The sequence below is a fragment of the Astyanax mexicanus genome, chromosome 12 (assembly GCF_023375975.1).
Source record: "Astyanax mexicanus isolate ESR-SI-001 chromosome 12, AstMex3_surface, whole genome shotgun sequence".
In the NCBI taxonomy this organism is placed as follows: domain Eukaryota; kingdom Metazoa; phylum Chordata; class Actinopteri; order Characiformes; family Acestrorhamphidae; genus Astyanax; species Astyanax mexicanus.
The window spans coordinates 35,689,151-35,708,010 of record NC_064419.1 but is presented as its reverse complement, the minus strand read 5'-3'; the positions used below and the strand labels follow the sequence as shown (position 1 = coordinate 35,708,010).

The following is an 18,860-nucleotide window of genomic DNA, read 5'->3' as shown; positions in this document are numbered from 1 at the left end:
TCAGCTCACAGATGCTTCGTGCTGATCGACATCACCCTTTTGGAGTGATGTGGGGAGAGAGCTCCATCTACCCAGCCAGAGAGAGCAAGGCCAACTGTGTCTCTCGTGCTCCGGGAGCTTATGGCAAGCTGCATGAACAGGATTCGAAACAGCAATCTCCTTAGCCTGCTGGACCACTCTGAGCCTCAATTCTATAACTTGTTTTTTTTTAAATGAAATAAAAATGAATGACAACAGTTAGCCTTGTACAGTGCCTTTCGAGGAATCCAAAAATGTGTTTTAAGATCACTACAATCCACACAATCCACCATTCTATATATATATATATTTTTTTTTGGGTGGTGGGATAGTCAATTCACCTAACCTGCACATTTTTCTGTACTTAGTGAGGAATTCAGAGTTTATGAAGGAAAGTTACAAGGACAAAGAAAGAGAACAGAAAAATTTTGCCCAGATAGGAACTTGAACCCAATACCCCAGTGCAGAAAGGCAGATGTGCCAACCACAAAGCCACTGTTTTTAAAAGAGTTACTTGACCTTCATTTTCTAGTATTTTGGTTTCTCTCCATTCAGACAAATAGGAAGATGGTCCTGTATAACTGGAGAAAAAAAAGAAAGTAAAAGATTGCAGCAGGGTGAACGTACTTGCCTGTAAGGACTTTGAGCATAGGAGCTCTAGGTAATTCGGGTTGCCAATTACCATGGCAAAAAAAGAAAAAAGAAAAGGTGGACATACCACAACAGATGCTAAAACACTGACCAACAAAAAGTAAAAATGTTTGAAAAGCAGTGGAGAAATACTTGTTTTTGCATGACTTGAGGATTTTAAGAGCATTTTTTTTGTTTGGATCTTTCGTTACAAGCTATTAAATGTTGAGCAGCTCTTTGTTTGACAGTGTTTATACCAGCACATGCATTTTGATGCGAAAACCAATTTGTCTAGAAATTTGTGGTCGTCAATAAACAATCCACACTTGCACTTGGCGAGCGCAGGTTCCAGTCATAACAGCCTCGCTTTGCTACTTGAAAAATGTCACTTTCCTTCCACTGATGGAACAAATAGTCTTTTTCTGTCCATTAGCGAGGTGAGCAGACTCAGTCAAGACTTTGCGCTATCTTGCGCCGGCAGTCTTTATTCCCTTTATTCCCAGACTCCTTTGTTTTCCTTTCAAATAATGCCATGGCCTGTTTTAATCCGCTCCCCCCCCCTCCCCGGCCACAAAGTGGTCAACAGCAATTTTCTGTTTCATTTGAGTACACTAAATCAAAGGCTTGCAGCCAGGCAGGAGTCTTTTAGCATTGTTATCAGAAATGTGCCACTGCCTCGGCTCTCTTGATCTTCTCCCGGAGCTGGCTGTAAAGAGTCATAAGGGGAAAAGACTGAGAGAGAGAGAGAGAGAGAGAGAGAGAGAGACGAGGAAGATGTGGGGGATGACCCATAAAAGAGGTGAGGAGCACAGGAAGCAGGGCTTGTTCTTTTCAGGAGAGAAGAAAGAGCAGGAGTGTCTGGGACGCCGAGCCCAGAGCGAGGCGGACGCGCAACGTGAGGTGCCGTGTAAATGGATCTGCTTTAGAATGTGCTGGAACACAGAAGAATGCGGCGTGAAAATTGCTTATTTAACCCAGGCCGTGCACCTGTGCATTAGGCACGCTCACATCGCGGAGAGACGCGCTTTTCCTCCCTTGCTTTTTTCTCCACAATCTGCCGTGCTTAGAATGAACATAGAACAGTCTGACATGTAATGGGAACCAGAATTCGCATGGTATTATTGAGCCATACTGTTATTTAAAGCAGCAATCCTTAAGGTTTTTTTCTATAATTTGTAATTGTCTATTAAATTAGCAGTAGTCCTGGGTAGGAAAGGGATAAAATATAGACAAATGCACAGACAAATGTATTCATTCTATAAACAGAGCGTCTGCTAGGTTTTTTGCAGGTGTTTTCTGGCCACGTTAGATTTTGGCGCTGCTAACGCCGCTGATACAAGAACTACTGCGAACATGGAGATATCAAAATTTGCCAACTCAAGTCTTCATCCGCTCATGTTTTTCATCGATAACTCAAAGAAATGCCGAATTAACACTTAAGAAAAAGAACTAGCTAAGCTAAGAGAAAGCACAACAAACAGTCCTTGCTAAAGTCGCCAGTTTTATCCACCCTGAAAGTACACTGCACCACAACATGCATGTTTTAAAAGTGCTCTTCCACAAGCTCTGTGTAACTTTACAGTCTTAGCAGAGAGATCTCATAAGGCCCAAAACTTAGGAAACACTTTAAAAGGCACATATTATGCGAACTCCACCTTTTTATGCTCTTTTATTTTTACTTGTGCCTCAACTGCCCCTATAAATGCCAAGTAAAAAAAATAAAAAATAAAAAATACATAAATAAAAATCCATCCATCAGTTTTCTGTGAATCGGCTGAAAGATTGAAAGATTGTCAGGAATTATTTGCTTCTATGAGCTGTTTGGATAGCTCCCTTATTGTATTACTTTTGCTATTACGGTCTGCTGGTTACTACACAGCAGAATTAGCCGGCAGACTTCGTCTGAGGGAGGAATCTGTGCCTATTGTCAGCAGTTGAGGGAGATTTTGGTTTGATCATTTTGGTTGAGAACCTTGGATAATACCCATTAGGATTAGCCAGTAGACTCTGTCTGAGGGAGGGATCTGTAGCAAGTGAGGGTAAATCTGTGGCAAGTCAGCAGATAAGGGAAATGTAAATACCTTTAAATAATAAGTTCTGTGTTTCTATCGCAGTTAAGAATGAACTAGCTTGTTCGTGTTTTGACATTTACCACAAGCTAACATTACCGTGTAGTAAACATGAAGTAAACATGTAGTAAACAGAATTAGGCAGAAGACTTTGTCTGATGGAGGGATCTGCGCCTACTGCCTGTGAGAAGTCAGCAGACGAGGGAAATGTAAATACTTTCAAATAATGAATTCTGTGTTTCTATCGCAGTTAAGAATGAACTTGCTTGTTTGTGTTTTGACATTTACCACAAGCTAACATTAACGTGTAGTAAACATGTAGTAAACAGAATAAGGCATGGTTGTGAACTTTGGACAATCCACAACAGGATTAGCCAGTAGACTTTGTCTGAGGGAGGGATCTGTAGCAAGTGAGGGTGGATCTGTAGCAAGTCAGCAGGTAAGGGGAAGATAGTAAATGGCCAGCAACAGCTTATGATGCTTATGTGCATAAAAGAAACAGAGCTCTTAATGGTCTCATTCTAAAAGGGACTGAAACTGGCAATAATAGAGCTGAAGAGATATAGAAATATATTTACGCGAGAGTGATTTTCTATGTTTTCATGTTTTCTATAGCTTATAGACATATTCTAACTGGTATAAAGATATATAAAGGTATATTTCCATTTAAAGAACATATCTACCAATGGTAAATGGCAAGAACGGGTTTTTAAAATATATATCTATGTTGCAAACAAGAGAAACGACTGCTGGACTGATGGACTGGCAGATATCCATTTGATTCACACTGCAGAAGACTCACCGTGTCACCGTAAACACGGCTTTCTCTACAATTTCCTTTACAAATTAAAGGGGCTCAGGCTTTGCCAGAGTAGCGCAGCAATCTGTCATCACACTAAAATATCACAAACAAATCAGACTGACAGTGCAATCTCAATGTAGAATCCTCATTGTCACAACAATTATGATCTCAAGGTCACCATAATTCTTCCTGACTCAGTGGGCTTTACATGCTATGTGTGATCTCTAACACAGTGTAGAATAAAGGTGATATAAAGGTCCATTGAGTGATGCTATAGAAGAACCTGTTTGGCTCCATAAAGAACCATTTCTGTAAAAAGAAAAAGAAAAAAAAGTGAGATTGTGAAAAATAGTGTTTAAGTCAAGATCCCCAAGGGCAAGTCCATTCCAAGATAATGACTGGGACATACTGGTCCAACTGCTGGTGTGGTGATCTAAGGAGCAATCACATACGACGGTCAGTGACCCCTAGTAGTAATGTGAGGGACACCAACAGCTCAGTGATATATGGAAGACATCCTGTGGCCATGTGTTGTGCAATCCAACTGGTAATTTTCAATAGGATGAAGACACTAAGACATAAAGACATCAGAACCTCGTTTTAATTGTACAGTTTTCCCAATAAACGTATCTTTTCACTCTAATATTGTAGTGCCTTATAAAAATGAAATGTGAATTATGATTATTTTACAGTCTCAGACAAACTAAGGCAATACAACATATGGAAACTGGAAACCATGCTGATGGTCCTGTGTCTCTTTTACTCAGAAATATAATCTACAATTCAATTACTATCCATTTAAACATGTCAGTACTCAACAACTAGTGATTTATCACTATTCAACCATTATTTTTAGCATATCAGAGTGCTTCAGTCAACGTTATGCCATTAATACGTTACATTATAATCAAACAGAGACCAAAGTAAGTAGTCTAAATTAGTCTAACTTAAGTAGTCTGGACTTTTTTCACCCTTTCAATGGGAAACAAACCTTAACATGAACTTATTTAATCATTTTAAGAGTCCTTAAAACCAACATTTCTTAAAAAAAAAGGTTGTAAATAGTATCACTGAAGAAAACTTTGTACCACCTTTATTTTTAGGAGTGTCCACTTCTCAAATCGGTCTTTTTTCCAGTCTATGGCACACTAGGGACTGATGCACAAGCTAAAACCCTGGACCCTGGACTCAGAAATCACTTGAGGCTCATGAATACTTGCCAAAGGGAGCACAACCCATAAACTACACCAGCAACTGGTAAGTTCTCGGCCTGCTTCCTGGGAACTTGGGAGCTACTCTCGTGAATGGACGCCGGGTCCTAGCTGCTTTTGGCTCCATCCTGAAAACTAAATCAAACTCAATGAGGGCATAATGGTTGAAGAGCTGGAGGGGGAGATGGGCGTCACTGCTGTAAACTGTAAATCCAGCCAGAACGTCAATGTTTTGAGCCTGTTGTCAACACAATTACTGACTGGCCAGCTCACGGGGAAGACTTAATGGAAGCAGTGCTGCTGGTTGCGGCTTGGGAGAGAGCCTGCGAATAGCCTACTTCAGTACATTTTGAAGAAGGATCGCTACGGAGTCCGTCCATTTCCTTTTTCTTCTATTTGCGGCAGGCTGTTGCTCGGCTGCTCAGCTGCACATAATGGCAGAAATTTCATGTGCATTACGGAAGTGCACCCAATTTCTAGGGCCAGTAATTAAAAGCAAACATCCAGAAAAAGAACAGGAAAAAGAGCAGAGCATCAGAATAGAGGAACATTGCGGCAGCAATCTCAAACCCACTCCTAAAACCCATTTATAAAATTAATCAACGTTGGCAAATGGAGAGAGAAGCAAAAATGGGGGGAAAGAAGCCAGCAGGGTTTGGCAGATGCGAAAGCTCATTTCTATTAGCCAGTTTATCAAAAGCAGTCCAGGAAATTCACCAATCATTCAATTAGGGGAAAAGACAAGAGGACCAGACGTATTTGACGCTTTCTCAAGTAGCTGTATCGTTTGACAGTGGCCTGAGCCGGACACTCATTAGCCCTGTGAGGCCCTGTGTTCTTCCTAAGCGCGTAGATCAGGTATCCTCGAATTAATCTTCTTTAAGTTATCAAAAAGGTGAAACCAAGAGATGTTTAATGTGCATTCCAAGATGTCATTAGTGTACTGTTTTGACTTTGTGGCCATTCATCAAGCCGTGGGGCTCAGGGGCTCGGCGTGGTTTCAGATGCAGGGGCTGATGGTAGACCGAGGCGATTACGGTCAGGATTAGTTCTGCTGAGATAAAACAAATGGCTAGGAGATCCTGGAGCGAGTCCGCGCATTAGTATGGTACTTATATATAATTACCTTAAGTGGACTGAAAATACATTAGGTCGAGTATCTGAGCTTACCCAAGGGAGGAACGCTTTAAGCCCACATTTTCAGTCAGCAATTTCAGCAGTTTCTAGGGAACCTAGACCATGCGTTCCACTCTGATGGCCAATTCCCAGCATGGACTATGAACTGGGCTTCAACTGATCTTCTTGAGGGAGCCAAGGCATGTTCCAAAGCTCATACTCTGATCAAAGCTACGATGCTTGAAAGCTTGGACCATGCTAGAAGTGACATCCAAAGATCTCACACTGGTGCCCTTGAAAAAGATGCGCCAAAAAGTCGAGAAGTGTAAAATGTGTGTGTGTGTGTGTGGGGGGGGGGGGGATCATAAATGACCTTAAGCACCATGAACTGAACGAGACTTCTTGAGGGCGTCCGGCCATCTTCCACAGCTCATAGAGATCATGCTAGCTTTAAAGGTAACACCCAAAAAACTCACACAGGTGTCCTTGAGGAGGAAAAAGAGGAGCCAAGAAGTGTGGAATATAAAAAGTCACCTTTAGAATGATGAATTCCAAATCAGAATCTTTTTGAGGGTGACCAGCCACTTCCGAAACGAAAAAAGTTCCATGCTAATGAAGGGAAGGATTCTGTGAAAAGTGGCAATTTGTTGCCAAACGCTTTGCGGCCAAGCTTGGATGTCCGTAGCGGTTGCTTGAGAGAGAGTAAGAGGCCTATCCATGCCAAAGCAGCTGCAGCCTAAAGCCTAAATCCTGTCCCTAACCCCTCGCCTGGCACAGGAAATGCTCGGGGGGCAGGATTTACTGTGTGCCCCTCAAGTAGGTTTGCACATGCCATTCTAGCGTGTTGCAGGTAAACACATAATGCCTTGGACTGGTGGTAGATATTTTTTTCTTTCTTATTCCTGAACTGCTTATAGCTTAGCTTGCCAATAATTAAGTGGGTACACAACAAGCAAGAGGCATTCATAGAAAACTGGGCAGCGGGGGAATGCAGTCTTCCGATTTTACGCAACCGGGCATGTCTCCAAAACACACAAATGCCCTCATTCACCTGTAAAGTGAGTAAGTTTACTGCAGTGGAAGTAAATATAAAAAGCACAGTAAACCAGCACTGTCCAGCAAAGTCAACAAAGTTGCTGAGCATCTCGTGTTACCAAAAATATCTCAGCCCCGCAGTTGGTTCGCGCTTGTCCTCGCTCCCCTCGGCTTTAACGGGCACCGCCTCCGCAGGCCGCCCGAGGCAGAATGACAAGAGACCCGGCACCGAGTTTCTCCTTGAGAGCTTCTGCCTTTATGTGCCAATAAAAGCCAAATGTGTCACCATTACCTCAGGCAGAGGACAGGCACAGGCCACTCCTCCCCCCCGCCGCATTTCGATACACAGCCGACACAGAGAACATCCCAGCTGAGCCACTGTACGCCAAGTGACAAAGACTCACTCACATCCAAATTACAATCTGTCACCAAGCGCCTGCACTGCACAGCTATTGTCTGCTTATGGCAGAAAGTCAGCTGGAGAGCCATGAGATCAGGCAATTACCCAAACCAGTCTCTCTGACAGACGACCTCACACTAACACTGCGCCATTTGTAGCACGGTCAAAAACACTCATATCTCCAAACACACACATTCTGAAAACTGGAAGGCATAGCCTGAGCAATACACATTTTACACGTTATAATACTTGAAAATACCGGAGATATTTTTAAGGGGAAAAAAACATTTGTTTAAACATCCATTAAACGAACTAGAGATTAAGGATACATCAAAAATATGCCACTTTCCTTGTTTGATCATACATGTAAAGCCCAATTTATACTTCTGCGTCGAACCTATACCGTAGCCTACGCGTATCCAGCGAGAGTGCGATACACAGCAGAGCGCATTTATACTTCTGTGTGCGCGAATCAGCGGTTCTGTGTCGCTCTGCAGTTTAAACCGCAAAGGCGGGAATGTGTGAGAAGGGACGCAAGGTCCGGTGGACCAATCACAGCTGTGGCTCTACGGGTCACGCGATGCGTAGTTACATTTACAGAGAGGTGCATGTCAAGCTACAACGTAGGCTACGTTGTAGAGTACACGGCGATACATAGGCTACGACGTAGGTTTGACGCAGAAGTATAAATTGGCCTTAAAAGAACAGTCATTTAATTTAAAGTAACATTGCATATGGTATTTGGTTTTCATCAACGTACATCAACATCTTTCTCATCTGCTGACTTGCCACGGACAGTAGGTACAGATCCCTCCCGCAAACAAAGTCTGCTGGCTAATCCTGCTCAACCAAAATGACCGAAATAACGAATAATTCACCTAATGTAGTGGGTGGGGCTTTGGTGGGGGGTTGACAGGGTGGTTCTATGCATGATTTCTTATTGTGACACGGAAACATATTCTGGATTTCTGACACCAAACTCTTTCAACTGATTCCTAGAAAACAAGTGGATTGATTTCTATTTTATTTTGTAATGCTTGATGTGTTTATAGGCGCAGTTGAGACCCAAGTGGAAATACAAAAGCATGCAAAACTAGAGGGTTTTTCACAATATATCCTCTTTAAACATAATTTTTTTTTTCCATTTGTAGCTTTTAGAGTAGATGTAGTCAAATCTTGACTGAACTGTTATTTGATCAATTTTGGCCCCAACCAGAGATCCCCAACCACTCTCCTTACAGTGTTATCATAAATAGATTCACATCATATCAAAGTACATAAGGTAGTGGAAGATTACAGTAACATTCTAACAACAACAATTCTTCATAGAACCACTTACCTTCTCCTGCAATATATCCATTTTAAGGCATAGTTTTTTTTAATCATGGGACTGATATGACTATATCACAAATAATAATAATAATAATAAAATAATCAAGTCAAGCTGAGTCATCGCTCTTAAGCAGAAGAAAAATAATGAAATCTGACGTGTTTCGAATTCTCTCTCCATCTGTGCATGAAGATAAAAGATGACACACCAAAATATCGCCTTACCATAGTCTGTTATCTTGCATGACACCAAGTACAGCTCTTTCAGACTTCTTCCCTCCTTGGCGATGATCTCCACACATCTGCAAAACAAAACAACGGAGAAACGAGGGTCAAATGAGAGTGCAGACCTTTAGAGATGACACAAAGTTTCTAAAAGGTCAGCACAACAAACGAGTCATGCTTTATTCCAGCTGATCTGCAGGCACAGGCCGGCGGCGGTGGCAGCAGCAGACGCTAAATCTCAGCTCACGTTCTCAAACTGCTGGCTGTTAATACAAGCGGTCATATTTCCACCACCTGAGCTTAATTACATCACATGTTCTCCGTGACGGCGTCTAACATCTCGGTGATTAAACGTGACACTCCGGCAGATTTTTCTTCTGCGCTGATTTAATATCTGCTCTTCAAAAAGGAGAAAAAAGAGAGGGGAAAAAAGGGGGTCGGCAAATAATTAAAAATTTAACTGAATCTGCTCTGATTAAAATCTAAAGGGCTTCCACATGGAAAAGGGCCTCCGTGCCAGGACTCCCGATGCACGCTTCAAAGGTGCACTACTGGAAGCTGTGTCCATGTTCGTACCAGTCTCGTGCAGGCCCGCGGGACAGCGAGAGCACACTGGAGGAAAGCAGGGGAGATCAGACTGTATGACTGTAAAGCGATTGCTTTTAAATGCTTTTAATGAGCAGCCTGTTAGCAAAACAAATTCTAAACCATTTGTTTGACCCCATTAACCTCCAGAGTAAACACGGTGGTGTGGAACGCCCACTGCATGCCTCTCTCTCTCTCTCTTTTTTTTTGAGGCCGCATCAATCAGTGCAACTGGGACAATTCTGGTCTTCATCCTGTCTAAGGCAGACAATCCTGATATGAGTCTCATATGGCTAATCTTTTAGTTTAAAAGATAAGCAAAAGCACAACAACAAAAGAAGTCGATAAAAAGAAAAGTTAAATACTGATCCGATCTACAGTACTGTATTTTTCGCACTATAAGGCAAAAAAAAATCAACAGTGCGCCTTATAATACAGCATTATAAGGGGGTTTCAGTGAAGTTTCTCCAGCACCGAGGCTGGAGCAGTATAAGCATTAGCTGCTAACCGCAGTGCTAGCTCTTTGGCCATCCAGAGTTGAGTATATTGGACTGTAGTCTGCGTGTTTACCATGTTAAAACAAGCTACATGGGACAAACCGCTAGCTGATAGCACCCTAGCTGACCAGAACACTCAGTGTAGCGCTATCGGGTGGCATTTACTACTGCTAAGTGCTGATAACTGCAGCTAGAGCTAGAGGGAATCTAAGCTTACAGTAAATAAATGAAAGCGCTTTACCCACCCAAATAAATACATCTTTTTCAGGAGAGAAATCTGTGTAGATTAACACTCAGCACTCGTCTGACTTTAAAAGAAAAGTTTTTTTTTTTTTTTAAGAATTACAGTTTTATTTACTTAGGCGCCCCCAGTGGGTTAGAATTAGAAGGGAAACAAGGCGACACCCTTGTTCCTTACTATTGTCTCTTAAATTGCGTGTTACATATAAAAAACAAACAAACAGAAAATAGACATTCATTGATAGTGCACCTTATAATGTGTAATATACAGCAAATACATACTTAATTAATGATCTAATCTGTCTAATAAGCTGTCTGATAAGAAGCAAATCAAAATGTAACTATGCTGACCAAACATTGACCAGATTAGCTCTTTATATCCTCTTTTAAATAAATATGTATAGCTTTTACTGTCCCATGACTTGTTGAAGCTAAAAATGCAGCATTGACCTGTGGGATATGTGTTCATTCTTGCATGTGTGCGCTCATACCTTACTCCAACTCAAGATAATACCTCACCACTTACGTATACGTATACAAGTGTTTCTGTTCCCGATACATTCGGTTAGGTATCTCTAGCTTCTGAGGTGCTAATATAATAGATTAACTACATGCCTAATTACAACAAACACCTACTACTGTCTAAAAGCTAAAAATGTTTGCAGATCACACCATCTGCTCAGTTTGGAGGAGTTTACTGATTCTACAGATCCTAATTCAGTGAAGACAATTGAGTTTAGGCCTCGCTTTTTGTGGAAGGGCAGACCTATTGGCGCTCTGACTTCTAACCGCAGCACTCCTTCCTGTCCATTTCTTCTTCAGATTTTATTTTAAAATGTGAATGATGAGGGAAAAACTCTGCGAAACGGACTCGTATTGGAAGGACTCGTATCCAGAAAGTCATTGTTACTCCATCAACCCGAGAAACGAGGCTCTTCCGAGGTTCACAATCTAATGTTCAGAAACCATTTTGGGGAACTAATTGCGTTTCCACGTCTTCAGAAAGGCACTTAACCCCAGCGAAAGAGAGAGAGAGAGAGAGAGAGAGAGAGAGCGGCGCTGGGTTCGCCGGCGCCAGGCAGGTCGCTCTACCCTGACGCAGGAACCTGAGAGGAACCTTCGCCAATCATCTCGTAACGACGCCGCATCCTAATGTCCCATTGAGGTATCAGAGTTCTGCCGTTAGTGACAATCAAGGGCCTGCAAATGAGAAACGAGCACATCCATCGCAGGAGACGAAGAGGGGGAGGCGAGGAGGGCTTGTTCCCCTCAGAGAGCTTGTTACGGAGCACCCCACACTAAAGGGTCAGACCAAAGCTAATTAGGATTGACATCAGCAAGGAGCGCTGGCACTTTTATGGGCAGCTTGTATCTGATGCTGAGGACGTGAGCAGAGAAGCAGCAGGGCTGGGCTATAATGAAAGCAGCTGGCATGATGGAAATGAGACAAGCTTACATCCTGGGAATCATCAAGTGTTTTATGTAGCGGTGAAATGCTGCAGGTTTCAGAAGGAGAGCGGCAAACTAGAAACCAGAACCTGGATACTTTTAGCAGTGTGTGTGTTCATGCACGGCACCTTTCCAGCCTGCAAACTACAAATATGGACACAAGATGGAGAAGAACTTAAACGCTGAGGAAATTAAGCAACTCAAGCTGCTTTTTCCAAAGAAAAAGGACATTTCTTAGGCTGACTATGGTAATCACTAATTAAAAGATTTGTTGTTTAATCATAATTGAGAAAAATGTTAATTTAGTTGTTAATTTAATTTTTTTGGTCTTAATGCCCAGCACTAGCTGAAGCTGTGAAGATAATGTCATTTTCAACACATTACGTCATAAAAAAGAGCCTTTCTTTTCAAAACTCTCAAAAATAACAACAATATTCTGTGATTAATCGTAATTAAAATATATATATTTTTGTAAATGTTTGGAAAGAGGCAGTAATAATAGTGTAGTGTGGTTTAGGTCTGGCAGACTACACCTTTTTTTTACTGTACTGTTACAAAATGTAACTATGCTGACCAAACATTGGCCAGATTAGCTCTTTATGTCCTCTTTTAAATAAACATGTACCGCTTTTACTGTCCCATGACGTTTTAAAGCTAAAAATGCAGCACTGACCTCTGGGATGTGTGTTCATTCTTGCATGTGTGCGCTCTTCTCATTGTCTGTTTGCCCAGATTCTGTCGGTCCTGATCATCACCAACCACTGTGCTGTCCACTGTGGGCGGTAATGCCTTCTATGACACAATCGTGGTATACTTAAGACATGGGGCAGTAATAATAGTGCAGTGTGGTTTAGGTCTGGCAGACTAGATCCTTTTTTCACTGTATTATAATTATATATCAGGCTAGTTTTCATGCTTTTAAAATTAAAATAATGTAATGTGCTGAGTTTAACTTAGAGTTTTAATGTGGACAATATTCACTAACTTGGAAAGAGGAAACATGACATCAGCTGAGAGAAAGAGAGAGAAAGAGAAAGTGTGAGTGTGTGTGTAAGAGAGAGAGAGAGAGAGAGAGAGAGAGAGAGAGAGTCAACAGTTTGGAGGAAAATGAAGTGCGGATAAAAGTAGCAGATGGCTCTTTAGGTAGCTTGCTGGATTAGCCTCCTTGCTAACTAGAAGTGTGATAAACAGCACTGCTGTGCCCACGGGCACAAACCCATCATTCCCATCATTAATAAGGTCTCTGACTGAAGCGTTAAGCTAACTGAGGCTGGCAGGGCGACTGGGTGAAAAAGAAGCGTTCTGATTGGCCGAAAGCACTCAGTTTAAGCACTCAGTTTAAGCTACTCTAGCTCAGCTGTAGAATCAAATTCAATGTCAACCTTACTTAAACTGGTGAAATGCGCAGACCAGACGATAACCCAAAAGTCTGTATCTCAGAAAATTCGGAACGATTGATACTTTTGGCAGTGTGGGCAGTGTGCCAAGTCCTGCTGGAAAATGAAATCCCCAACTCCATACAAGTTGTCAGCAGAGGAAAGCATGACAACTTTTATGAAGATGCAGATTTCATTTTCCAGCAGGACTAGGCTCTTATATAATATTCTAATTTTATAATAATTCTAATTCTAACAACTTTCTGAGATTCTGACTTTGGGTTTTCATTGGCTGTAAGTCATAATCATCAACAATAAGAATAATGAACACATTTAAAATAGATCACTCTGTGTGTAATACATCTATATAATATATAAATTTCACATTTTCCATCGATATTCAAATTGTTTAAGATGCACCTGCATTTTAAACGGCAAAGATAAAAAATGTATCTAAGCTGTGCATACAAGATGATCCAAGAGCATCCTGGAACTTGTGGCCTTCTCTAAAGTAGAAAGAAAAACATTCCAGATACAAGAACTTAAAAGAAAGTCCTGACTCTCTAAGAAAACCAAATCTTTGCCATGAAGACTAATTTTACATTAGAATTTGATGAAAAATCGTGCTTTATGTTTGATATACTTAAGATAACCACTTATCAACCAACATAAATTAAAAATGTAAAGTGCAAAATGTCTTGGTCTCATTTTATAAGACTGATTGCACTAACTGAAATAATACGTGCACTGACTTTCAGTTTATATAACTGATGTAACTGAATAGCCGTGATCTGCGGCTGCTTCCCAGAAGTTGTCCCTGCTAATAGCGCTAAGATCCTTCTCCCCTTGTTAGCACTGGCCAGTCATGACTTGAGGCCTTGATGTCCAATAAAGGGACATTAAAGCAGTTTCCATGACAACAAAGACACTCCACCGTCAAGCAATTAGGCTGAACGTCAGAGCGGGGCAGGGGAAGTGAAGTGAACGAGTGCAGAAGGGAAGCGGAGAGGACGGGGAGAGCTAATCGCCACCTTAACTGACAGCAATCAAGGGAAAAAACACACAGGGGAACAGAAGTGCCGGTCACACAGTACATATGATGAAGGCATGCCCTGTGACAGCGCTGATTTAACCTCATCCAATTTGCACAAGCACTTAAATCTAAAAGCTATAACGAAGCTAAAGACACAGAGCAGACACGAGTCTCTGTCTGATGTGTGGCTGCATAGTTAGAATACAGATACTGAAGATCTTTAAAACAGAATTATAAGAGAAACAGTACAGTCAAGAAGGGGAATTTGCACTTCGGGCAACCACTAATGAACACACTTTAGACATGCATTTCTGGACAAGATAAGAGACACATACATACACTAGAGTAATATTACAGGATTGTACACATACTTGTAAAAAACTTGTAAAGCTATAACCAGCTGCTCAGGTTAGCTTTTAGCATCGCAACTAACCCACTCAAACCTTGCTGAGCCCAACTGCTGTGATAGTAAGCATCTTGGCTCTAATTCTGCCATTGCTGGCTGTTAGCATAGTGACTAACCTGCTCCAATCCTGCAGATCCTAGCTATACTAGCTATTCCAGGTAGTAAAAATGATCCAATCCTGCTAAGGCCTGATGTCTGTGTTACTGTTGTTGTTTTTTTTTCACAGAAGCTAAATGGTACTAAACATATAGAGCACACTGTTGCAAAGAATGAGCGAGAGATATAGTGAGAGAGAGAGATATAGAAAGAGAGAATGAGAGACTGAGAAAGTAAGAGAGAGATAGCATAAAGTAAGTGCAAAAGAAGCATACATTTAGATTCACAATATAAGTGTGTACAACAGAAAGAAAAGAGAGAGAGAGAGAGTGAGAGAGATAGAAAGAGAGACAGAGGGAGAGATTGTAAGAGAAAGAACAAAGAGAGACACAGAAAAAGAGTAAGAGAGATGGAGGAAGAAATAGTGTGAGAGAGAGGGAGAGAGTGAATCAGAGAAAAAGAAAAGTTCAGAGAGAAATAGTATCAAATTATCAAATAGTGTACAAGCATGTTCATATCAAATTTAGAATGAGAGTGTGAGTGAGCGAGAGAGAGAGAGAGAGAGAGATAGAAAGAGAGAGAGAGGGAGAAAGAGATTGTGAGAGAGAGAATGAGAAAGAGAGAGAGAAAGAGAGAGTATAAAATGATTGTAAAAGCATGTTAAAGTTAAATTTAGAATGTGAGCGTGTGAGAGAGAGAGAAAGAATAGAGATAGAGATGGAGGAAGTGAGAGAGAGAGAGATGGAGGGAGAGAGAGAGAGAGAGAAATACATTTAAAGAGTATTAAATTAGTGTAAAAGCATGTTCGTATCAAATTTAGAATGTGAGTGAGCGAGCAAAAGAGACAAAGAGAGAGAGAGAGAGAGAGAGAGAGAGAGAGAGAGAGAGAAAATGAGAGGGAGAATGAAAGATAAATAGAGAATGATAGTGAATAGAGATGAGTGTTAAAGAAGTCCATATTACATTTAGAATGTGAGTGTGTACATGAGAGTGAGAGAGTGAGAGTGAGAGAGAGAGAGAGAGAGAGAAATAAACAGAGGAAGAGAGAGAGAAAAAGAATGAATGAGAGGGAGAATGAAAGATAGATTAGAGTGTGAGTGTATACAAGTTAGAGAGAGAGAGAAAGAGATATATAAAGAGAGAAAGAGAGAGATGGAGGAAGAGAAAGAGAATAAGAGAAAAAGACATTCTGACAGATAGTTTCAAATTAGTGTAAAATCATGTTCATATCAAATTAAGAATGTGAGTGTGAGTGAGAGAGAGAGAGAGAGAGAGAGAGATAAAAAGAGAAAATGAGAGAGAGAATGAAAAATACAGAGATAATGATAGTGAAAGGCAGAGAGAGATAGTATAAAATGAATGTAAAAGAAGTCCATGTAGAATTTAGAATTTGACTGGGACAAGTGAGAGAGAGACACAGAGGTAGAGAGAGAGAGAGAGAGAGAGAGAGAGAGAGAGAGAGAGAGAGAGAGAGGGAGATAGGGAGATAGGGAGAGAGAGAATTAGGGAGAGAGAGAAAGATAAGGTGAGAGAGATAAGAAGAGAGAGATAAGGAGAGAGAATGGGAGAAAAAGAAATTCAGACAGAGGGAGCATCAAATTAGTGTAAAATCATGTTCATATCAAATTAAGAATGTGAGTGTTAGTGAGAGAGAGAGAGAGACAGAGAGAATAAGAGAAAGAGAGAGAGAATGAGAGCGCGAGAGCATGTCTCTGCAGGGGTCAGTGTGTGTTTGCGTTGGTGTCAGCGTGCTGTCACGCAGAGTCTGGGAAAAACAATAATAAAGCTGTCAGTTGTCAGGTGGCGGAGGTAAATGAGAGACGAATGGACGCCCCCCCCAATCCCTACCCCCCCTCCACCTCACGTCCCCGACTGTAGCTGTAGCTCCAGATACACCAGTGACCCAGCTGCAGTCACAGACCTTGAGTCCAGCTACTCCTCAACATAACCAGGATGCCCTCAGATAAAGGTGAAGGTTTTCTCAGCCCCTCTCTCTCTCTCTCTCTCTCTCTCTCTCAGGCTGCTCTCACTGCTTTATTGCTCAGGTCTACAATCTCTGGCTTGACAAGAAGGTCAGGCAATATGAATGAACACTTTATTGTTCAACATTGATTGTATTTATTATTACATTATTTGCAGCTGACAATTAATATACAGTTTTATTCTGGTGTAATACAGATGCTAAGAAAAAGTGCACGCTAGAAAAAGCAAGTGAACTTCCATTAATTAAGTGGCAAAAAGTGTTTTAGTGGAGGAAGACGAGACTGGAAGTGTGTGATTCACAGGTTCCCTTTCTAATAAAGACACACAGGATCTGCTTACTATCTAATACTGGGTTCTTCAATCCTGGTCCCCCCCTGCCATGCAAATAGCATGGAAACGATAGAAACTGCGATAGTATTTACATTTCCCTGATTTGCCACAGATCCCTCCATCGGACGAAGTCTGCTGGCTAATCTTGCTATGTACTGTATGATGAGTTCTCAACCAGCAGACTCAAATGGTGTTTCTTTAACTGATTCAGTGGGCAGTGGGTGGGGCTCGGTGTATATGTATACACTGAGCCTTTATCACACATTAGTAAATGGCAAAACACAAACAAGCTAGTTCATGTTTAACTGCGATAGAAATGATAGAAACTGCATGCGACAGTTTTTACATTTGCCCTTATCTGCTAAATTGCCACAGATCCCTCCATCAAACAAAGTCTGCTGGCTAATCCTGCTGTGTACTATATGACAAGTTCTCAACCAGCAGACTCAAATAGCATTTCTTTTACTGATCTAGTGGGTGGAGCTCTGGTGGTAAGGGTTGATGGATAAGGGGTGGTGCCAGGGTGGTTCAATGCATGTTTCCTTATTGTGACGTCACCCATCTATAGAAGTGAATATAATATCCTCACACTAAACTCTTACTGATTAGTGTGATCAACTGATTCACAGGAAGAGATAGATAAATGACGTGTTTTTAGGAATAGCTGAGAACCAAGTATACATAAAAAAAGCATGCAAAAAGTGAGCATAGTTTATTTATAATTTATTTATTAATAAAAAATAGAAAAGGAAACTCCACTAACAAACTGTTTAACGAGTTCAGGGTAACTGAAATATAAATCCCGGAAAGAATCTGTTGTTTAAATTTGATTTCAAAGTGCGTTTTCATTATATTCACAAAAAATGTGTCTCACATTATGGCAAGATATTTCAGATTTGTGCCACTTTATCCAACCGGAAATTTGAATTCAGCCTTTGTTTTTTTATTTTGTGTCACACTAAAACGGCGCTAAGTAGTGAACACCAGCACTGAAGCTGCAGACGCGGGGGCGTGTGCTTTTCCTTTTTTTTTTTTTTTTTTCGTCTGCAGGCGAGATTTCATAAATACAAAAAAAAAGCTTCTATTAAGGAAGCAGCACATTGCTTAAGATGTACGAGTGTTTGCTTTTCATTAGACTGATGCTGAGAGCACTTTCTTCCAGGGCCAACAAACATGATGCATGCTTTCCTCTTAGTCTGCGTCTCGTATCAGACGGCCTCGTATCAGTCGTTTAGCGTGGCTCCCGTGCGATTACACACGCATGAAGTCACTGGATATAGTCATCAGGTTTCAGGAGCTCAGGTCTGCTTAAACGCTCGCGTGATCCTCTGGCGAGGAGCTAGAAAGGGAGAGGAGTTAGTGGACTGTTACAGGCTGGAGGAGCATCAATCACTCTGAGAAGCGCATTGTTTCAGCGGTACCTGCATTAGCCGGCACATTTCAGCATGTAACACTCAGGATGAAAAATGTCTTGAAAGCAAAAGCCTTTAATTCCAGGTTTCTAGAAGCCTTTACAACCCTGACAGAGTGTGGACAAACTGTGGAGAGGGAATTTTGATGGAATGAACAGGCGGCATCGGTGGGTTCATGAAAACATCATATTTCATAGCTTCAAATAAAAGCCACGGTTGGGCATTTATGCGACCAACTTTAACAGATCGTCTACCTACATAAAGAGAACCTTACAAAGCATGCTAAGAACCTATTGTCTTGTAAGAACATTAAATTACATTTCATTTAGTGGATGCATTTCTTTCGAATGATGAAGCACAACAGCAATAAAACTGATAGAACTGAACTAAATAGAACTGAATTAGAGAGTTAAAGAATTAAAGAGCTCAGTCTTTAGGAGGTTCTTAAATGTAGCAAGGGATGCTCTTCATCTGGAAGTAGTAGGTAGCTTGTTCTATACAGCTCTATACAGTTCTAGAAAACAAAATTAAGAGATCACTTTAGTTTCTAAATCAGTTTCTCAGATTTTGCTATTTATATGTATATGTTTGAGTAAAATGAACATTGTTTCTTTATTC

The 18,860-nt window shown here is 41.1% G+C and overlaps 1 protein-coding gene across 1 annotated transcript in view; it reads right to left on the bottom strand.

The window, feature by feature from the left end:
* The window catches only part of fbxl17 (F-box and leucine-rich repeat protein 17), a 426,729-nt gene that overhangs the window by 124,630 nt on the left and 283,239 nt on the right, over positions 1 to 18,860 (bottom strand). The window contains exon 8 of the mRNA XM_007254053.4: positions 8,836 to 8,912. Within this exon, the coding sequence (XP_007254115.3) occupies positions 8,836 to 8,912 (77 nt within the window). The remainder of the gene's footprint in view (positions 1 to 8,835; positions 8,913 to 18,860) is intronic.